At 42.0% G+C, this 24,541-nt stretch overlaps 1 protein-coding gene across 25 annotated transcripts in view; it reads right to left on the bottom strand.

Annotated features, from left to right (window-relative positions):
* Positions 1 to 24,541, bottom strand: part of LOC117459610 (ankyrin-3-like) — a 131,909-nt gene that overhangs the window by 96,729 nt on the left and 10,639 nt on the right. For 21 of the 25 annotated variants that reach the window (XM_071205739.1, XM_071205738.1, XM_034100565.2 and 18 more), the window contains exon 1: positions 4,071 to 4,193. The exons of the other annotated variants lie outside the window; for them this stretch is intronic. In XM_071205739.1, the coding sequence (XP_071061840.1) occupies positions 4,071 to 4,193 (123 nt within the window). Of the gene's footprint in view, positions 1 to 4,070; positions 4,194 to 24,541 lie in introns of those variants that run through there. 25 annotated transcript variants of the gene reach the window in all.

The raw sequence follows: 24,541 nt of genomic DNA, 5'->3' as shown, positions 1-24,541 counted from the left end.
TACTTTTCCCTTTGGGGCCGAGCCTCCCCATTGTTGCCATGGGCTTTAGCACAAGGCTGAAATCCAATTTCAACACCGCCATTCCCCTCCCAGCAGTCATTTCAAAGTCCTGCTTTAGATTCCCTTCTGTGATCCGGGTTCGGACTAATGAGCAGTGATGATGGCGATAAATGATGATGACATTCACCACTCATGAGCGGGATGTGCCAGTGATCTTTTGAATTTATAATGAAGTGGTTTGAGTTTCGCCTAATCGTTCTAAGGTTGTTGTTTTTTTAAGCTTCCAATTAAAAAAAAAGCGCACTATTTGAGAATAAGCAGTCAAGGTGGACAACAGATGATGAACAGGCTTACTCTGAAGATGAAACCCTTTTAGATTTGACCGTAGAATAAGCCTGTGAGAAGAAAAAGCTTGTGCATGACCCATATACTGTAAGCCCTATGAGAGAAACAATAGGTACTGAACCAGCGCTCACTGTGTACCGGAGCGCTGTGTAAAACTGGGACCCAGCAGTAGGAAACCTATGCTTTACTTAGCTCTCTCTCTCTCTCTCTTTCCCTCTCTCTCTAGCAGGGAATCCATTGGGGGCTCCTGGCTCTACATAATGTCATTAGAAGTAAAGCAGCTTGGAGAATTTATATAACACTGTAACAGGGGTTTCCCGTTCAAGTGACCACTGCGGAGTTTTCACAAAATCTCTCTCAGAAAACACATACAAATTGTTTCCAGCCTTCTTACAAACACACACAGATACATATGTGCGCTCTCTCTGAGGTTACCAGCCCACTATTCCCAGGGTACTTATGCTAGGGACTGTATCTCCCTCTGTGCTGCTCTCCTAACAAAACACAACACACACTACCCAGAGTTGCATCCCTCCCCGGACAGGCGGACACTCTGCTCTCCATTAGTCCTACACTGAGCTGAGTGATGTCTGATAAAAGCAGCAGGCCTCATGCCCAACTATCTCCCTCACACGCACTTTGTTTATCTATTTCTGAATTTGTAATAGTCAGTTACTATTAATGTCTCCAAATGTACTCCCTGTCTACTGGGTAACCCTCCACCATTTTATTTGAGTGTGTACATCAGGGGTGTCAAACTCAATTTCATCGCGGGCCACATTCGCATAAAGGTTGCACTCAAAGGGCCGGTTGTAACTATATAAATATATAATATATATATAAAATAATGTATTATATTATATTATTGCCTCTGAATTGGATTGTTATCAGATAGGATAATAACTTAGTAATTAACTACGTCTGAAAGCAGAAGTCCAGGGCAAATAATTGCAAGTCTCTTCAGTGCGCATTTCACAAAACGAGATGCATTGTGGGACATGTAGTTTATGGGCATATTATATTATAAACGTATTATATTATTTGCAAGCTCTTGCGGGCCACATAAAATGAAGTCGCAGGCCGGATTTGGCCCCCGGGCCTTGAGTTTGAGACCCCTGGTGTACATGTTGGTTTTATTCACTGTAGTGCCCTGAAACAACAAATATAAACACTCCCTTGAAATTACGAACCCACGATGCAATGTGTCACATTTGACAGTTGATCTGTAAACCAAATGAATGGCAAGACGCACCTCTCTGCATTTACAAACTGTATTGTACCTGCAGCTCCACCATCTAAATATAGCATTTGTAGAGCTGTGGAATGTGTGAGTCAAAGCACAATGTTGCACAATGTGCACCAAGCCAGCCGTATCATTGCACATAAAGAATATTGGAGGGAAACTGACAATGTAACCTCGACTCTCATGTCCTTCCATTTCATTATACCAATATATTTATTATTACTACATGTGTCACTAATGCACAAGCAAGGGCGGCCAAGGAATAAAGCCACTACTGCATCTGTACGTGTGTGAGGAGAGATTGGCCGACAGCGATGGCCTAAAGTTCACACCCCTCATAAACCGACTGACAAAAACATTAACTTCAGCGTTTGACTTTGTTTTGTAGCAGCGTGAGCCAAACAACAGTGTGACACTCATATCAATAAAAACCCAAAGAGAGACACCGAGCGAAAAGTCAAGAAGAAAGACACTTCAAACACGAGGGATAAAAAGAGACAAATTAGAGAATGAGGGAGAGAAGAGTAGATATGTGAGGACAGAGGGAAGGACGCAGGGCAGGACGAGGTGAGGAGGGAAAGTTTATTATCCTCATGGATGGTGCTGTGCTCAATCCAATCAATACAGCCCTCTGCTCTCCTCATCATCTCTGTCTCCTGTTCTCTTCTATGAAACACGACCCTTCATGGGGACTATAACCCTCCGATACAAATCAGACACACATCCTTTTCACACACAAACACAGACGAGAGGGAATATGCACTTTTCTGCATGTATGCATTTTCAAAACTTGGATTAGAAGCAGATCCACACTTGACCTTTTGAATCCTTTCCTCTTTTGGTTTCGAAAGATAAGCCCATGATGGCTCGCTTCTTGTTAATGCTGAGGTCAAATAACATTGCCAGCAGCATAATTCAAAACCAGGCACCCATGGGCGCAAAGTTCAGTAAATGTCGCTGTTATTGAACAGATCACTCACGGTCAAATCTCCTCACAAGAAATACTCTCTCTAAACTATGGAACAGTCCCGGTACTGGAGAATTCATTGTAATACAGTGAACTGTGGACAGAGGACAAGTAAACATTTGTTTCTGTTTCCAGTGTCGCTGCTTTTAATTGAACTATTCATATCTTAAACTGCACTGTAACTTTTATCCATATATTTTTTCTTTTAATGTTTATTTTATTAGCTTTTCTTTTTTAATGCTTAATGTCTTTCATTTTTTGTAAAGCACTTTGAATTGCCTTGTGTTGAAAAGTGCCATATAAATAAACTTGCCTTGCCTTGCCTTGCCTTGGTAGGAGCTATAATCTTATTAAATACTATTTTATTTGGCATGAGTTTCTCCCACTAGCCTGTCCAAAGTTAAAAGCTGACATTGAAACAGTGTTCTCTGCCAGCTGACATGAAAGAGAGCAGGAAGAGGACAGGGACCCACGTGCATTTCACTTCCACCTCCATCATATGAAAAGCTTGGTCATCAATAAATCACTCTTGTATGCAATATGCATTATACATGGCTGTCTGTGCATCGAAGGCACACACACTACATCACTCACACCAATACAAAACCATGATTTAGTCAAAAAGACTTCGATGAATGTGTTTTTTAAGCATCTCAGCTTGTGTATTTCCCGTGTCCTCATTGTATAAACAAGTGAAAACCTCACACGCAACTCTGAGCATAAAGTTACGGTTATGGTGCATTTCTGCCGAGAAAGCATTGATTAACACATCGTTTTTGCACAGGATAATAAAACAAGTCACTACCTCATTAAAACAAATGCACACATGTTTAAAGGGAGCCCCCTGTGACGTAGTTTTACTAAAGATGGACAGTTATGGGAAACGTTGAAAGAGTCAAACAAATCACTCCAGGTGTTCGATCACCATGCACACATCTACAGATAAAGAGCTATACGATCGCCACGCACAAACAGGTTGAAGTGTTGTTGACTTTGAGCGATCACGTGTAGGAATACACGCACTCACAAACATTATGTGCACACCTCGCACGCATACCAACATAAACACAGAGACTTCCACATGAGGAAACACAGGAACACACACACTCACTACACAAGGTCAAAGACACTCTGTAAGACGGACGGGTGTCAGAAGAAAGAAGAGACTCCACGTGATTTATACGCAGATTTAAAAACGTACACGAATGTCTGTTTGTGTGACAAGGCAACCTCTGAGCTCAGTAGATGTAGGTAGTGAAGCTGAGGGAGATGTAACACACACACACACACACACACACACACACACACACACACACACACACACACACACACACACACACACACACACACACACACACACACACACACACACACACACACACACACACACACACACACACACACACACACACACACACACACACACACACACACACACACACACACACACACACAGTCACGCTCCAATGCTGCTAGTGGAGCAGATGAAGCCACCAGCCAGCCCTCGTCCGTTACCTTTCTCTTTTGTTCCCGGGACGCTGCTCTCCTGATCTTCTTCCGCTTCTCCTTCTCGTCCTCTAATGCATTCACATCCACTTCCCCCCGATTCTTCTTCAATTGAGAGGCCGCGTGAGCCATGATAGGCAATCAAAAATATGAAGGCGCACCACACACCACACACGCGTGCCTCACCTGAAATCCCAGAGAAGTTCAGAGGCTCTAATTGACAAAACCGGGATCTCAGAGGTAAAAATTTGGGTAGAAAAGGAAAGGGGGGGAAAGGGAAGAAAAATGCCCTCCTTGAGAAGGGGAATGGAGAAGAGTAGGGTATCTTTTACATTTGTATGTATATCCTTTTGGTTGTTTCTCTGTTCTGCTTGTTCTCTCTTCTTCTTCTTTTTTTTAATTCTTTTTTTTTTTTTAAAGTAATGTTAAGCCGGAAGAGTGGAGACAGCAGCTTCTCCTCATCTCCTCCTTCTCCTCCTCCTCCTCTAGTGTCATCCGCTGGCAGTGTGAGAGGAGCGCGTCCAGGAGAGGTGAGGACAAACCGGATGGAGAGAAAAGAGACACGAGCATAACCAGCACAGAGGTGGAGGGAGGAGAGAGGGAGAGAGAGGGAGAGAGAGGGAGAGAATGGAGGGGGAGGGAGGGGAGCTGTTACTACGGCAACCACGCTCTGTTTCAGTCCGTCCTCCTAAATGTTTCTCTGTCTCCTCCTCTCTCTCTCTCTCTCTCTCTCTGCTCTGGTTCCTGCTGCTGCTCCTCGCCTGGTGCTCCACCATGCAGACGTGTGTGTGTGTGTGTGTGTGTGTGTGTGTGTGTGTGTGTGTGTGTGTGTGTGTGTGTGTGTGTGTGTGTGTGTGAGTGAGTGAGTGAGTGAGAACAAGATAAATTGTGTGTGTGAGAAAAAGATAAATTGTGTGTGTGAAGGCATGAATGAAGCAAGGAAGGAAATAGTGGTGGGGAGCAACAGCAGAAGGGGGGAGTGTGTGTGTGTGTGTGTGTGTGTGTGTGTGTGTGTGTGTGTGTGTGCGTGCGTGCGTGCGTGTGTGTGTGTGTGTGTGTGTGCAGGTGTTTAAACTCCCCACCTATGTACTATCACACACACATACACAGGTTACCAGCTGGTGGTGGCCAAGTGACAGGACTGGGATGGGGAGAAACATGCAAAGGACATGGGTAAAGGAGAAGAGGGGATGGAGGATAGATTGGACGGTCCTGATGGCGAATTCACACGAATATCTCAAACACACACACACACACACACACACACACACACACACACACACACACACACACACACACACACACACACACACACACACACACACACACACACACACACACACACACACACACACACACACACACACACACACACACACACACACACACACACACACACACACACACACACACACACACACACACACACACACACACACACAAACAAACACACACACAAAGAAAGGAAGCGGTAGCGCGATAATATTCATTATTACCAGTTTAATTGCCTCTTGGACAATGTGCTTCTGCTTATTCAGATGCTCACACCTGAAAATGAATGAATGAAAAAACCAAATAAATGGGAAACCAAACCAAAAACAACCAAGTGAACAAACCGACCAGGCAACAAATGATCCAGATTAGGAATTTAATAATGAATAAATTAATGATTTAAAGACAGGACAGCTCTTTTTAATTTACGAGATAAATGCCTATTTCCCTGAGTCCACACTGTGCTTCTGTGGTGGTCATCCCACCATCTGGGTCCATTGACACCACGATGGAGAGGTCAAACAGGACCAGTGGAGCTTTTGTTTCATCAAATTACTCGAGTCTTTGTGGAAAAATGAGGGACAGAGGAGGAGGAGGGAGAAACAGGGGAAGAACTACAGAGAGAGGGAGAGACAAAAGGTTTGGTTTCTGTGATGACGAGAGGAGGAAGGAGAAACACAAGACGTCTCATTTAAGGATGCCCTTCACATCAGCCGTGCTCACGTCACACATGGCAGCATGGAGACAGACGGAGCACGCAGCGGCCATCTTTATTTTTCTCTCCCAGCCTGCCTGCGTGTCAGAGGCACCTATGAGCCTGGCTGGGTCCTGTCGATCCCGAGAGGCTGCGTCATCACATGCCTGTCTGCTTCCCACTAAATCTGCACCGTACATATAGAGTACATGGGGACCGTATGGGGAAAAGCTGGGAAAGAGAGGACATGATCGGTCACTGCTGCTATGAAGAAAGAGAACAACCCTCCGGGGACAGATGACAGGTTTAGCCGGTGGACACCAGTCATGTTATGATGTGAGCGTGAAATTCCCTTTTCTCCTCCTCAAATATATTCATCTCCCCGTTCCATTTTTCTTCTCATTTTTCAACCCCAAACACCAGCCACTGGCATGAAGGGGGGATGAGGCTGATTTACAGCCCCCATCATGCATCAGGGGGTGTCACATTATGCCAAATTATCATGCGGTTGCTAGGCGAGGGCCAATGGTGTGGCTTCAGGGGGGACAGGATGGATGGATAAGGAGCGTGGAGAGGTAAAAAAAGAGGGATTGGGAATGGGGGAGATGGGGGTGTGTGCAGGAGACGCATGGAGAGGAACAGGGCATCTGTGCAAATAACACCAAAAAAACAGCTATTTTGAAAAGATATTAAAAAAATTGAAGGATTCGCATGATGAATAAACGGGAAATTGCAATCCATCAATTCACAACTTGAATTCCCTGCAGCTCAATACAAATGTTACTTGAAAAAAACCTACTTAATTGTGCAATACATATTGTACTATAGCAGCCAGTTTTACCGCCATTTCAGAAACGCGTTCATTGATAAAACTCCACTCACAGTCTGATTGCCAAAGAAACTCCCATAGCCAAACTCGTAGTAAAAGCCACTGCCAAGGTGTACTATATTTCAAACTCCAGCGTTTTACAGGCAACACAAAAAATCACGATTACTTCAATAAAACAGAGTTGGCCGGTGAACTCTAGAAGTGGCCGATATTTGGAGGTTTTCCACCGTTTTCCAGGCACTATGCCATACACATACAGCCAGGATAAAAGAACCACCACCAAAACAATAAATCACACGCACAATAAAGAAGATGTTGAATAAGTGCAAGATGGTTATTTAAGCTAAGTAGTAGAAGCTATAATCAGAGCTGGAATGAGTTCGAAATCATTTTGATGATTACATTTTATGACATTATAGAAATTAAAGAATCAATAGAGAAATAAATCAGCAAAATAATCCATACTGAAATCACTTATAAATAAAAATAAATATGGGGATTACTATTATTGTCATTGGTGGTAGTAGCAATCAAATTGAATCTATCATCACTCATTCAGGAAATAAAGAACAATTGAATAATTGTTATTTCACACTGAATGTAAAACTTTTCTAAACCCTCATGTGTTCAGACGTCCCTGAGATCATGCCACCTGGGTCAGTCTCTTATCTCTCATCTTCTCCTGGGTCCATGCATCTCACTGCTGCAGCTCCCCTGGGTGCAACAACACCAATCACTGCATCAATCTCATTGGCCTCTTTGACCTCCACACTGTGTCTCAATACACCGACAAAAACAGGCAACGCAAAGACAGCATCTAGAATAGAGATGGACTGTAAGGTTACAGAATAACCAAAACATAGGAAATTATACTGATATGTTTAATTTAAGGGTAACATTTTGATATAAATAGTTTTTTTAATAGATTTGCAAAAGGGAAGCAGATTGACCAGCTTTGAATTGAACTGAATTGAACTGAATTGAATTGAATTTGACCAGCTTGAATTGAACTGCCCCTATATTGTCTTGAACATGACATGCACAAGTGACATTAACATTCACCAAGTATTCCTTAAATTAGGTTAAAGCCATAAACTTCAATGCATGTGCTGTCATGTATAATATAATAAAAAGGGGAAATAATGAGCAGTGTGTGCTCTGTCTGTAGTGCAGCTGGATTTCACTCATTCTCTGTACTCTGCTGCCCTCTAGTGTTCAGTCTTCTGAAAGTGCAGTTTGCCCGAATTAAGCACATCTAAACAAAATCAACACCAAATTGTCAACCTGGACTGAACTTTAGTAAGACAGCACCAAAGCAAGGGCAGAATTCATCTAACATACTGTAAGCCAACATGTTGAAATGTTTGCCTACAATGTAATAAATCTCAACAGATTTCACCTGTTCTTCATGTCAATACTGTCATTCATAGAATCATCTTTTCCAAGATTACATTTTCTCCTTATTTAATACTTTTACACCAGATTTCTAACCAGATTCAAGCCGAACAATGCAATCTAAATCACCTCCTTTCCTCTCTCTGCTGTGTAGACATCTTTGTGAGCTCTTACTGGTTTGGAAACGCCTCCAGAAAGAGAGAAAGAAAGAAAGAAAGAAAGAAAGAAAGAAAGAAAGAAGGCAGAGGAAGGAGAGTATAAAGGTGCAAGGTCAAATAACAAGTGGTGACTGACAGGAAATAGATCCACCCACACAGAGAAACCCCCTACACCACCTACACTGGGCCTGAAGGCTAATGCATCAAAACAGGGGGGATGTGGTGAGAAGAGGTGGAGGGGGTTAGATAAACCATATGATAAAAGCACAGCATCCAAATAGAAAATAAAACAGAGGAGGGAGGCGGAAGAAAGATCTGCATGAGGTAATTGCATACGAAGCAACGGTGGAAAACAATTGCTGTGCATGCAGAAACAATGTCGAGTCAATTAAAAAAATCTATTCAGGACATTTTGCACAGATCAAAACAATTGAATCCTCAAGTATTTATTTATATTCATTTCAGCTGTAGCTCTGGCAGCCTTGCAGAATCAGAAGGATGTTTGAAGCCGTGGCAACAGCTGCAGGCAAAATGTGATCTTTTTTTTTTGTGAGTTTACACGTCCACTGTGACTCTATAAAAACACCAACTGTGTCTCCGTCAGACACACAAAAACAATCTCTCCCACACCCCGTATTTCTCTTTTCTTGTCCCCCTGTTCCTCTTCTCATTCATCTAAAATACTCTAAAGTCTCCCCTCTGGATAAACAAAACCTACCACGAGACCCAGTTAGCTACTAATAACCAACCGAAATGTGTGTCACGACCGAGCTCTCCCCTTCAAACCAGACCAAAATGTCCTTCCATGGTTTCCCCACTGAGGGGCAGACAGACATGCACAGAGGAGGGGATAACCTGTGACACACACACTGACACACACACACACACACACACACACACACACACACACACACACACACACACACACACACACACACTCACAGGCAGGTGTGTACTAGGCTGTGAGGTGGGGTCTTTAACGGTTCACTGATTATGTTCCAATTTTAATTTGGTGAGGAGAATTGCTTAGCATTGAATGGTAATGTTTTTTATATGCAGAAGGATAAAAAAGGTAGCTGCACATTTCATACACTCGCAGGTACACATGATGTGGGTCATACTCAAGGCAATAGTGAATTAATCAACAGAAACATATGTTCTGTCTCTGAACACGTCACAATACAGTACAGAGAGGGGAATTCACAGAATGTATATGAATGAGATCAAAAACATGCCTTTGTATTATTACTATGCGTACATTTATTAGGTAGATGATGGTATATCAACTGATATCAAGACATGCTGTGAAATAAAATGATGATTCATGCAGCGTAGGCAACTATCATCCAATGATGTGATGCAGGTAAACCCAGAATAAACTACTGGAGGCAAGCGGGATTTACACATGAAATAAAAACGGTGTGATTTACCTTTCTATTACTTTACTGAAAGTGGTGTGCAGTAAGCATTTTTAAACCATCATAAAAGCACTATCTTGTCTGGTGAAGGAAAAGTACTGTAAGATATATTTACAACTGAGAAACCACGTATAATATTGCACTGTATTTTAATATGGACTACTCATCGAATATAAAAACAAGCCTAAACAAAGCTAGAAAATAGTCATATCTGTGTCATCTGCCATGTCACCATGAAGCCAGTGTTGTGGCGTCACTACGCAGAGAAAGAGAAAATGTAATCAAGGCTTTCAATAGCTTGAAGCTTTTTTCCCTGACAATAACTCCAGGCTATTACGTTGGCTTCAGTGGGCTATCCAAATAACAACAAGAACAAACAGCGTTGATTACGAATTTACGTTAATCAATGGGAATTCATTTTCTTGGCTGACACAAGTGGTGGTCTGACCGTGACGCTGTGCAGAGGGGAATTATCCCTTTTCTGTTTTACACAGAAATGGCAGCAGAAGAATCAACAATTTCACGCTCTATTGAGAACAGTTATACACGGCATTGCACAATCACACCCATTTCTTCCTATTCATAGGCTGCTTTGTATCAGCATACCATACTGTAATAAGTCATTTCAGGGAGACACAATACAGCCGAGCAGCTTTAAAGAAGTGAGCAATATGTCGGACAAAAGAGAGAGACACAGAATTGGTCCTCTTGGCGCTGGCAGTGTAAACTCTGCAGGGCGATTATGTGAAAGTTATGTAAGTGTCCTTTATAATACTAATGAAAATAGTCTATGGTTCTCCTGTGAACATCTCTAATAAAAGTGTCTCTTCATTCTCAGAATAATAGAGTAAGTCCAATTATGGTGTCCAGGGAATGGACAGAAGGATTGTGGCTGCGGAAGAACTTAAATTAATAAAACGCAATTTCCTGTTAGTCACCATTACGGGTTGGCCAGAGTGGTATTTAATTGAAAACATTAGGAAAAAGTCTGTGGTGCTTTTCGTTCGGTACCCTGGATCTAATGGAGGGCAATGGAAGATGATGGGAACAAAACAAAAAAAGGAAAATGGAAGTGATGGTGATGAACAATACAGAAATAGGTTAGTTATCCACATTATCATTCAAAAATATATTGAAATGATCACCTTGTTATCTTTTTAATAGGATCGGTTTCAAATAATGAATTTTTATTAAGTTTGTAGAATATCCGTTGTAGGTTGGGAATTCAATACTTAATACAAATCATATTTTAAATTCAATTATATATTTTTTCAATTGACAAATATTGCAATAGTCCTGCGATTGTGAAGCTCCATGTTGCAATTTTGATCACATTTGAATGAATTGTGCAGCCCTACTAAAATGATGTAAATAATGACTAATCCTTACAGACCCCTGTCACTTCAGCCAAAGCAGGATCCTGCATTAAAACCTTCTGGGATATGCCTCGTCATCACCACGGACACTGGTTCCTAGGACGATGCAGTCCCCTAACAGGAGCTCTCTGGTGGTGAGATATTCTGAGACGCAGGAAATATCAAGAAAACAAAAGTTGCCATGGTTACCGGAGGCTGGTTTTGCTCACGTGGGAATGAGTAGACTAGAGCAACAGCTCTCTCCATGAATGAAACACAAGAAGAGGAAGCTACTGTTGGTATAGTCACTAATAAGAAATTAACAGTCTCATTCACCATTCATACAGAACTGTCTCTTTATTTATCTTTTAATGTTTAAGAGACAATATATAAACTACTGTTTGTACGTGGACTACTAAACAAAATGTCCACTTTAACAGAACTTCTTTGTCTGTTCACAGACAGACATCTTGTGGAAAAAGGAGTCCCCTTCTCCATGATAAATTAAAATAAAAAGCCAAATTCTGTTACATAATTGCACATTATACTGTATTTTGAAAAATTCCAGAATATTGTGGATTGTTTTTATAAATCCTGTAATCTAAAAAGTCCCCAAAACTAAAAGGGAGCTGCATGACACGTTGCATTTAATTGTAATGGGACAAAATGATGCAACCGAAGCAGTTAGAGATTTTTAGGCTGTACTCTGTGTGCTGTGCTCTGTGATTTGGAGTCTGATCAAAGGCGAGCACAGTGCTTTCCTCCCATGCGAAGCAGCAGAAGCCACCAGCACCATATGTGTGTGCCCATCAGTGGTCCACATGCCATATGCCTGAATGTGCTGGTGTAATGCTTTCTCTGTGCCAATCAATTCACTCTCCGCTCAGCAATTGCAGTGTTCATTAGTACAGTCCTGGGGTGGGGGTGAGTACATGCATGTGTATTTATATATATTGCATATTTAGGTATATGCATGTCGTTTTGCATATGGTGTGAGTCTGTACTGTAAAGGAGTTTTATAGTTTGAGAGGTAAAGTTTGGGAGGCACTGTGTGTGTGTGTGTGCAGGCGTAACCTCATTAGGCCCTGTTACTGGAATTGCAGTAATGGTGTTTGTGCAGCCTTGCTAATCTCCCCTAGCTGCTGGGCAGTGGAATATCCTCCCCAGTGTCGAGTTTCCCCGTCATGATGGGATCATAGAGATGTGCCAAGAAGAGCTGTACCCTAGGGGACTCACTCACTCTTGCACAGTACGCCAGCCCCATATCAAAGTATCATCACAAACATTCACGCACAAACACACAAAGCAACCACCTGGAAAAACTTCTGCCAGACCCAAAGACACCCCCAAATATTGTGTTATATTTGTGTGTGCGAGTGCACACACAAAGACATTTACACGCACTTGCACAGTTTTACTCACAGAAGAAAGGTCAACTGCCAACTACTGTATGCAATTACAGTGTGATTTTTCTTTTTGGAGCCTGGAGATATTTACCATTCTCCAAGTTCATGGAATCACAGTTTGCACAATAATAATTTGTACACCTACCTGTTATACATGCAAGTACAATGTTGTTCCAATACACCTAAGGCTAATTGGCTAATGCACTGTGCAAGTGATTAAACAAGATATCGCCATGGGAACATGTTAAGTCAGTCATTAAGTTGTAATTAATATAAAGTTTCTTACATGTCAAAGTTAGACTCAGCAAAATGATGCCAGATAACCAACTGTAAGATGAATGCAACTTTCTCTATTTTTAGTAGTATCCTCAAAGCAAGGTGACATATAAATACTCACGACTATCAGTTTCTCAGTGCTATCGATTACATCGCTCTGTTACACTTTGGGAATAGTCCAGCACGCAGAATTGTATGTCACAAATCTTCCTCCAAGTTTAATGTAGAAAGATTCCAAAGGAGTATCAAGCGTTTACATTTCTTAAGGGTCTGAACAGAGATACTTCTTGGACATGGTTCCTATCAGCATATACTGTACACATGTGAGTCAAGCCAACCAACTGGAATAAAGCCAACGTTTTCCAGTAGTAACCTCAGGCTTAGTAGCAGTTACAGAAAGGACGTTTAATCACATGCAGGCTTCATTTTCAAAATTGGAAAGAAGTGGCAGGGTGCGGGCCAGAGGTGCTAGCAATCCAGACAGCCGGTGTGCGCGACTGACTCAAGGTGATGGAAATGTAGCACTAGTACGCTTGCTCCCATTCGTGTTGCCAAAAGGTCGAGATGCCGTCTGATATGGTATCCAGAAATGAGAGAGCATGGAAAGGTTACGGGTAGGGTTTATTGAAATTGGATGCAAATCAGCTAATTGTGTTTGCAAAAGTGAGAGCTGAGCTGCAAACTCTGCAAACGACATGTGCAAGCAGACATACTGCACATACAAACAAAGTCCAGGTCACACGCATTCAATAACCTCATCTTACTCACACCTTAGCAATGATCACCATGCACACTCACTCACTCCCTGGATGGTTCAGATACATGGCAAAGGGGTTGAGTGTGTAGAGGTGATGTAAATGTCAAGTCCTCTCACCACCATAATACAACGTTTACAATCTGTTCCTCTGCATTTCCATCCCCTGCCTTCTACCATACCATTTTACTACCAAAACATATAAGGTAAAATATGAGGAAGTTTTATATCTTAAGTTATTCAAATATGACATACATGATGACTTTCACATTTGATGTTTTTCCCTAAATACGTCTCAAGTAAGTGTCAACCTGACCAGAAACTCATCTCTATTCAACGCACTGGTGTAGTTCCAGAAATGTAGAGCTCAGAGCATCATTTATCTCATCTAAGAGTAACTAAGAAAACAAAACCAATGTCATTCTGCGAGATAAGCCTTAGAAGTCTGCCAACATCACAGAGAGGCTATCATCCGCTCTATCACTGAAAGTAATAACGCACAGAGACGGAGAAAGAAAGGAAGAGAGAAAACGTATCAATATTCTCTCCCATGAGCCATAAAGCCCAGAGATCTTGCCGAGACTGATAAGCAACATCCAACGCCTTTCTGTCCCCCCCCCCCCCAACTGCTTCGTCTTGACAGCTGGGGCCTCAGTCCCACATCAGTGGAAATTTCCTGAAATGTCACTCAAGTAGACAGCCGGAGTGATTGGATGGTGTGGGGAGTACTGCTGCAAAGGCCATACACACAATTCTCCCTGAGCCCATTGTCCCTATTCCCCACACGATGGCTGTCACCCCAACTTCAGCTCTTAGAGGCAACATTTGTCCAGCCATGCGCATCTTTCTGTTTCGAAACCCCACTGTGCCTCGCCTCCCTCAACCCCCTTCATATTATGTCCTCCCGTTTTCATCCGTAGAGTTCAACCTGTCATGGTAACTTAGCCCGGGGCCAAAATGAAAAGGCTATGGGTCAGAGGGGAAACATGAACTCTATGCCTTAATGGTTCATATAATATAAAATTAAGAAATTGCCTCAAACATTTGAATTCAATCAGACAAACCTATAAATGCACTTTAGGTAAGATGGTGAAGTACATCTTTGAATCAAGAAAAGGACTAACAGTTTACCACCTATATGCTAGCAGCTTTGTGTGCTTTGGGTTTAAGCTAACATCAGCATGCTAACATGCTCACAGTGACATGGCTAACATGCTTCTGTTTAGCAGGTATATCGTTAATCATGTTAACTATTTTACTTTTAGCTAGCATGCTGTTGTCTAATTTGAGCTTAACTCTAAATACCTCTAAAGCTGATTGGGTGTCATTGGTTTTGTTAATATTTGTTCATAAAAACAAATGATTGGACACATTTTAACTTTGACCCGATGATGGTGTTGGATTATCCAACACCATCACAAACTCTGGTGATCATCTCAGTTATCCAACTTGGATAACTGAGATGATCACCAGAGTTTTAACAAATAAAACTGAGGGGAACATAGGTTGGCATACGTTAAAAAGGCAGTGGTATTCATCCCCCGGTTGAACATGATTGTGCGTCTACAAAATGTAATGAAAAATCCATCCATTAGTTGTTGACATATTTAATGGTCCTGGTTCTGGTGGACAGACCAACAGACAAACAGCCCCATCTCTATATACATGTTGCTAGCATGGCTACAAATACAAGTGAAACAAAGTGAGAGTGACTGTGTTATTAGATTCCCTTACAAAAGCATACATATTGATAAACTAGATCATGTGTTGCAATATTGTTTCACCCCCTTTGACATTAAGGAACAGAAGTGCCTCCACGTGGCTGCCTTACTTCACCTTTACTCAGATCAACACTGGCTTATCCAATTAGCAGATGAACAGGTTGTTTATTCAGCTCAATCACAGCCCTGTTAGCCTAGCTTTGGCAACTCATGGGCACTTCACAATGAATCACTGACACGTAAAACAAATAAAAAATGACGACCATGTGACTGTGCTTTTAAACTCACCATTTCAACCCCTTGCATCTTTAGTTAATCCCGTCTCTGACATTGTCGGCAAGTTCACCATGTGCCAAAAGGAAAGGTCCACCGAAGGCCATGAACCGACTAAAGCCGAGACAGAGAGCCTGAGAGTAAAGTCCAACCCAGTCCAGCTACATGTGTCAGCCCAGGTTAGAGATAGTTAATTAGGCAAGGCATAATCTAGTTAGCAGATCAACAAATGAGCCTCTCTGAGCTAAAAAGAGGACACAACCCCACAGACAATAGAGCGGGTCAATGGCATTGTGTACCAGGACAGCAGGAGGGATGGAAAGCAGTGCTAATGGAATAATTCAGATCAACATGAGGGTGGAGTGGGACAGCAGGAGGGCTAAGCTGGTGGGAATTTCTACTGGAGGAATTTCTGTCGGACTAATTGTTGGGGTGACTACATATCTCAAAGGAACACTTTTGGAGTCATCTGACAAACTGTGACTGTGTTCGTTTTGTTCAAAGCATGAGTCAGTGCTCCGAATGTGGTCTGGAACTACGTCAAACACCTGTTCTTTCTAATTAGCAATGTCAAGAAATGGTGCCTTTGCAAAGCGTCCTGCTGGGAAGGGTTATTAAAGGTAAGTGGTGGCGGCAGGCGGCACGTATGACAGAGCCAGTGACCACAGAAAGGATTCAGGATTCTCCACACCTCTTTTGGTCTCCATGGAAACAGGGACAGCGACGTTCAGGCACACGGGAGCCGCAAATAGACCATCACAAGAGAAGAGAAAAACATGAGTACTGCTACTGATGTTTCTTAGACTCCAATCCAGATGTCTTCAAACCCCCTGGAATCAAAGTGTTGTTTAAATGCTTCTCCTGCCTCCTGTATTTTCCTGTTTGTCTGCTAGACAAGCCCGCAGATGGTTAAAAATATGTCAGACACAACAGCGTCTGGCATATTTTAGGGCTGTGCTGCCAGTCATTTTAATCCTTTTTTAAACCAACACAGATTTCTCTTTAAAAAAAGGGTTCATATTATACCCTGCTAAAGCACATTTTGGCCTTGGTTGGAAAAATGTAATTGATTTTTAAAGATTTTCTTGAGTTCCAAATCAGGATATAGAAACAGTCTGGTGATGCCTCAGTGCTAACATCTCTCCACATAAAGAAACTGTTATGCCTTCACGAAGAGCATCTGTTAACTGTTATAAACACACTAAGACAGTGTTTGTTAAACTTAGCTGTCACAAAAGTGAAAAATGGCTTTTGCCGTCAAGCACGTGCGTACAGTGGCTGCTCTGCAACAACCAAGTGCCTGACCCCGGCTTACATGACATCACATTAGATTAAAATGCGCAGTTTTAAACCTATTTATAGAACAAATCAGTTGGCCATCAGTATATTTAAACCAAAGATTGAGCAAAAGCAGTTCATTGGCTCAGTTTTAAGCTTTGTTACATGCAGGCATATGCTTCTGCAGTTTCAGACACACACTCTGATGAATGTTTGAGAACAGATCAGATGATAAAGTGTTGCTGGCTTTCCCAAACGGAGGAATTAAGCATCTGAGAAAGGGGCACAGACAGAGAGAGACATAGAGGAAGAGGTATTTCCTCTAAACAGCAGGAACCACCGTCCTCTTCGTCTGACCTGTATTATCACATCCAGCATTGAGGTACAAATTCTGTTTTTCTGAAGGAGAACAGAAAAACTACTGGTCCCATTTTCATAAAACTTGGTGAAGGAATGTTTTATGGGCAACCGTAAACTTACTAAATGGATCTAATCTGACCAAGGGGCAGATCGTCTGCGATCGAGTGCCCTTCTAGTAAGTATACGTTGCAATAGAAACGCAAGATGTGCCCAGATTGACAGACGTTTTCTACATCACACACACACACACACACACACACACACACACACACACACACACACACACACACACACACACACACACACACACACACACACACACACACACACCACACACACACACACACACACACACACACACACACACACACACACACACACACACACACACACACACACACACACACACACCACACACACACACACACACACACACACACACACACACACACACACACACACACACACACACACACACACACACACACACACACACACACACACACACACACACACACACACACACACACACACACACACACACACACACACACACACACACTCTGGGGGTCTTGTTAGAGTACTTGCTGGCTGGTTCCAGATGCCACATGCTGGGCTGAGGGGCTGCTGGCTCTTCCAAAAGAGGAACCAGACATAGGACTCTGAATAAAACACACACACATTTTCATGACAGCTTTGTGAAGCACATTCAAGTATGCACATAGTGATAACCAGACAAACCAAGAACATTTCCACAGTGATCTGTCTATTTTATATTCTGTCTCCAAACTCTTACTCTCTCACCTCTTCTTCTACCTCTCTTTCTCTCTCCAAGGCTACGCAGTTATCTGGCTTGTCGGCTGGCAGAGAGTGACGAGAGCTTTGATGTTGAGACTGTGTGTGTGTGTGTGTGTGTGTGTGTGTGTGTGTGTGTGTGTGTGTGTGTGTGTGTGTCCGTGTGTGTGTGTCCGTGTGTGTGTGTGTGTCCGTGTGTGTGTTACTCTTAGTCAAAACATCTCTTTCTCTACTCCTCTCTCCTCCTTTAGGTTTTTTACATTTCTTTCCCCTCGAGGAGGAGGCTGACAGTGAGAAAGGAAACAGAAGAGGGGATATGAAGAAGGAACAGAGAGTCGTGCAAGGGGAGGCACAAGTGTGAGGAGAAAAGGAGGTCAGATAGAGGATCATCTTTTTGTGAGTGTGAAGGCCTGAAGGTGGAAGGTTTCACTCTGGTTTCAGGGGCAGAGGAACATGGACGGATGGATTCATAGATAAACCGATTGAAAGAAGTTGTACAGTGTCAAGTATGTGGGGTTTTTGTTGTTTTAAATAGGCCATGTTAGATTACTTCTACTCAAAGACATCGCAGGGATGTTGTTGAGGCCTTGACGCCACAGACTGTCATCAGAACACTTCAAAATTGTTCAAAGACACCAAAAAAGCGGAGGACAAATTCTTGAAATACCAATTTATTTCATTACATTTTCTGTCAGACAAACCACTGTTGGGTTCGGCCTTTTCACTCACAAGCAGCCTGATTTGTTTTTATTCTTTCTCCCTCTAGCACTCATGCACACTCACTCTTTAATCATCTCCCTTAGAAATGTTGAAGTTGTGCAGTGCCAGTACTCTCATGCAGATTATCAGCAGCCTGACAGCTCCAATTAGTTTGTATTATAGATGGGATAATAAGGTAAAGCCCCAGTGTAGAAAATCCCTTCAGAATCTCATGTAAAAGCCCTCCTCCTCAGTAGGCTAATCTAACTACAAAGTTTGATATGGATATTCCATCAAAGCAACCAAGGGGGAAACTTTCTGCTTTGGCCTCAATGTCCTGTCTGCTGTGATTTATCAAACCGTTAAACTGCTCTTCAGTGTAAACCCAGTTAGGTGCTGATTTCAAAAGTGGAGCAGACGTCACGTTAATTTCGTTTGTCTCCGTCTACCACACTGTCCGCCACAGGCTGAGGCAGGGTCAATACTAATGCTGTCGTTATCCAATTCAAACTGTGACTGTGCTGGTAAAGTCGACAATTAGCTTCCGGATTCAGTTAGGAAATGATGTATTTTGCTGAAATGTATTGGAAATGTAAGCACACACAGAGGGCCGTTATTACAATGATGCTAATCACACAACTATCTGGGTGTGGATCTTTTTGAATTAAATACTAAATTAAGAATTAAAGACCCAGATTGAATTAAATTCCAGCAGTGCAGCCGTGTAGAAAATATTGAGGGTGACACTTCTCAGGGATCACCTGATGATGTGTGGATTATTCAAATATTCAGCTTGAACTGTCTTTCTGGCTTCTTTGGGTAAGTAATACATTTTTTAAAGAATTTGCCATCTGGATGACTCAAGTAGGGCACAAGGGGAGCCCTGGGGACGTTTCAGGGGCCAGTTGCTCAAGAGGACGCCTCGAAATGCATGTCTTACATACAGAGATGCAGTTAAGTGCATTAAGACAAGTTCATGACTGAGCACAATGGAGTAAAAGATAACACTTATAGATAATAAGGTTGGTGTTTTTAACAACAATCATGTCACATTGTGAGGTGGTTTGTTGCTAAATAAATGATCTAGTAAATAACAATCAACTTGAATCAGCCATACCTTTCTTTGGCCACAATGGTGACATATAAGGGATATGGTCTTCAGTAATGCATCTGTCTTTGTCTTAAAGAGGCCCTAATATGCTTTTTGGGGTTTTACCTTTTTCTTTATATAGGTTTTTGCACATGTAAAATGGTCTGCAAAGGCTCGGCCCCAAAGTTCACGGCAGGGAGAATTTCTCTCCCACACACTCCCCCCTCCCCCTCCCGCCTGAAACGCCTCCATTGGACTCCTTTGTTAAACTCAGTAACATAGTGACATCACTACAAAACATCTGAGCTTTTATTAGCTAGCTCTCCAATACATTGTACTCAATAGGCTAAGGGCCGGGACATCTCTAACCGATTGACCAATCACAACATAGCCGGCTGGATGAGCAATCAGTAGAAGCACAAAATACAAATATGAAACCTGAAAATGAACATAATAGGGCCCTTTTGACAAACTCTACTTGTGTTACTTTTAGAACAGAACGACAAAAGGGGCTTGTTGAAGTGTTGTCATTGATCAATGACAATCATATGATCCAGGGGACGTATGAGGCTAAAGTGAGGTATATTAGATTCTGACATGTATAAATCCAGGCTGGTGTTAAACACAAAACAAAAAACTGTTTTGCTTTTAAATTGTACTTTGTACTATAGTCAGCTCTGTCCCTGTTTCCGTGTATTTTAAATGACTCTAATATAAAGTAACATACAGTCACACAGACGCCAGCCATGACAAATAACATTGTTAATCACTGCCACAGCCAAACATAGGTCTTCCCAGAACAGCTCAATCGCTCTCTGTCTTGGCCAGTGAGGAGGACGTCTCCATTGTTTAATGACACTGGGAGGAAATGGTTTCTCTTTGTTCCCTTAAAACTCTATTACAGTCTGTACTGATGTGCAGCGCTGTACTGAGCTGACAGGACTATATCATTAAGTCATTTTGACCACATTTCTTTTAGTTTTTTGGCGCTGATCCTGCCTTCCCACTCGCTTTTATATAACATCCTCCTCTGCGACTGTATTGAAGAGTGCAGAGATAGCATTTTATGTTAGGGAATTCAGGTGCTTGTGCTGTAATAAAGTCACGAAAAGCTCTTCATACATTGGTTATACCTGGCTTTCCTTTCTCTATTTATTTATTTCTTTGACAGGCTCATCCATCTTCCTTTTAGCAGCGTTTTTCCCTTGTTGTTGCAGGTGGTATTCGGTTATTGGGGATGTCCACATTGTTAAATCTCCCCTGCGTAGTTTATAAATGTTTGACTTCCGTTGTGCTGGGTAATTAATGATGGATGCAGCTATCATAAAAGGGTCCCCTGCTGGTAAATTACGACTTGGCTGTATTCTCTGTGGGTAAACTAGGCCATCTGGGATGAGCTAAAGGATACTGGTCCATCCTGGGCTAGACAGCCAGGAGATCTCAGCGCAGCAGTGATTTATTCATGACACCAGTGGGTGAAAACTCGGCCTCCTCTCTCTTCCTCCATGCTCCCCTTTTCCCCAGCTGCCTCCCAGACACCGTCACATCATCCTCACATCCTCCCTGATGCATCCCACCATGCTGCCCACATGCCCCCTCCCTCACTTCATTTTCTACCTACTCATATTAATCACATCAAATCACCCAGTAATTAATTGTCTCCACTCCTGCATGTACTGAAAGTGTATGAATATACAATTGTAACGGCATGGTCATGTCATGTTGCTGAATTTATACGTACTATATGTAAGAGCCATTTAGGCACATTATTTTAAGGCCAATTAAATATTCTTTTAAGATAACTCAAATGAACTGAATAACTATAAATTATAATTTTACCATTTTTGTAACGTTTTGTTTTGCTTATGGACTGCTCTAGTTTTATGTTTTCTTATTATTTATAGAAAGCAGAATGTACTGTTTTGACTGTACACATCCGTACGACTGTTGGATTTGTTTGTTTAAATACCGATAAAGCACTTGAATGGAACGAGCAAGGTATTTGGATTGGTCAATACTCAAATTCGCCTGATAGACTAAGTGGCCTTTGAACATTTGTTTTTGCATAATCGGCCACTACACTATATATATATTTAAATGGCTTCATTACAAGTAGAGTTGGATCTTCTCTGGTGCATGAGCTTAAACCAGTTTGACTTGAATGAAAACCGGCTGAACGGCTATTTTTCATTATGACATGTTCTAGGGAATTAAAAAGACGCCTACTGTAGATCAGCAACCTATGCCGGCGGCGTCACTGCAAATGCAATATTGATCTATTACTCCGACGTGCATGCAATAAACTCTTTTACTTTTGAATACCTATTAGCTTTGTTCTATTCTTATAAAATAGGTGACATGGCCCGTTTCTGGCAGCTGATGACAGTTGTCTCTGAATGGCCTCGTGTACGATGTACAGGTTTGTTCTAATAACAAACACACACAGATATACAGATACACAGGTCCAGAGGGTATCTCATTAACACACTCGCACCCTCACAGCTGGAGGTTGTCACATTGTGTGTGTGCAGTCACTGACCACAGGGCAGGAGAAACCCTGTGACTGTGAGAAAGAATAGTGACTAACCAGCCTGCAGATATACTGGACGTTCCACAACATGCACGCAAAACTAAATGCAAACACAAATCATGGACATATATTTAAACTGTGTCACCTTGCTTTCCCTGCACAACCCCCACTTGCTTCTCAACATTTCAAAAATGCTGATATGATTGTCATACTTTACAGACATAGTTGAGCACTCCCACGTAGCAGCTGTGATTTGACGCCAACTTCCTGTTAAGGTTCTCAACACAGCTGCGAAGGAATTAGTGTTTCAACGGTTAGCATGAAGCGTTTATCACATTCAATTAAACCACCCATGCTGTAGCCTGTAGACACAAATAGAAAAAACATTCCAATAACAACACCTTTATTCCGTGTCTTGCCCTATTGAGACATGAAATACTGTCTTGGGAAACAGTTACATCCTAATACAACTATCCTCAGGAATATGAAAGAAAAATCAAAGCTGGCCCAATGGCATGCAGCTTTTTTAATTTAATGGGCCATTACATCACTGTACAATAGACTGAGGTTGAGCAATAACATGTTGGGATGTGAGTTGCTGACGAAGCAGGTGTTTTGGAAAATGACAGAGCATATATAAGCACTGCCGAGTACTCATTAAAGTCAATGATGTGGGGAAATGATGGTGTGTTGGACTGAAGAAAGGATGAGGTAAGAGAGCTAGCCTAAAGGTTCTCAACTTGGTGATAAAGATTGAAATTTTCTGATCATTAATAATTCAAGTTTGCTCGAAGCAGCATTAGACAAAGTGACTAGGTCAGAAAAAATGCCAAATGCCAAAAGATAAATAGCAAGCAGGCCGAGGAGCATAACATATCGTCGAATCAAAACCATTTGTGTCTGTCTGCAGCAGAAATTGAGTTATCGATATCAATTTCAAGCAAATCCCATCAGTCTGGCTCCTCTCCTCGGTGTGGGGCAGAGAGTGTTACATTAGAGATGAGGTGAACATCTTGTTCTTACAAGGAAACCTGACAAATGTCACAGTTTCACTATACAGCACCGAGGAGATCATTTTGTTGGGTAATGTAATGATGTGATAGAGGCAACTGTCCCGGTGCCATCACTGTCACCGAAGCCCCTGGGAATGTGCATCTCACGCATGCCTGTAAGGGTTTAAATTTAGGCGTACACATATTCCCAACCACTTCTCTTTTAACTCCTCTCCTCCCACTCGGTGCTTTGATAAAAATCCCAAAATCCCATGGGGTTTCACCTCTCATGTATCACTCGCTTTGCTCTCTTGTAAGAATGTGATTCTCCAGTATTCTCCTGTCTCTCATCCATCATCATCATCCTCTCCTTATCTCCTCTTCATTGCTATGATATGCTCCAGTTCTACTGTACCTTCTGGCTCAGGTGATGCAGCTTTGGGGCTCTCATTACGCTGCTCTCCTCCCTGAACTGAAATCTAAAAAAGGGGAGAATTTACCATGGTGCTCCCAGGCGGCATGCCGCCTTCCTCCCCCGCACCTCTTCTCTGTGACGCTTCAAGAACCCCACCGTAGGGTTGGCTCTTATAGAAAGCCACCAGGCAGCGTGGGAAAAAACATAAAACTATGAATGAAGGGAAGCGTAACATTGTGGATCCCCCTGCTGAAGGCTGATGCAAATCCCCCTGTTCATGAAATATTAGAATTTGTCAACATGATGAGGAATCAAAATGTTAATATTAAATATACAAGTTAAATGATACCTGACATTACTTAATATGCTTGTAGATATTTAAAGCGCATGGTTAAGATTAGGGAAAGACAATGGTTTTATGATTAATATTGGAAAAGGTCAAGAAGAAAGCATGAGACGCAGAATCGACTGACCAAGACCATTATTATTGTTTCGAACAAAGAATGACTCAGGATATAAACCCAGCCTCCCCTGTGCTTTCTAACCCACTCTCCATCCTGACCACTTCCCTTTGCATTAAAACCACGTAGCTCTTTGCACCTAGAACATTTTTTTCCAACAAACATAACCAGGGCAGCAAGTGTGTCTGTCAAAATGTAATTATAGTAGAGTCAAACAAATAAGATGTACTGTATGTGAATGTAATTTCTATGAACCAGCATTGGCCTAAAACACGTGATTTGAGACACTATACATTCAAATAAATAATG

Source organism: Pseudochaenichthys georgianus, chromosome 15, assembly GCF_902827115.2.
Source record: "Pseudochaenichthys georgianus chromosome 15, fPseGeo1.2, whole genome shotgun sequence".
Lineage (NCBI taxonomy): Eukaryota > Metazoa > Chordata > Actinopteri > Perciformes > Channichthyidae > Pseudochaenichthys > Pseudochaenichthys georgianus.
This window is presented reverse-complemented; position numbering and strand designations above follow the sequence as displayed.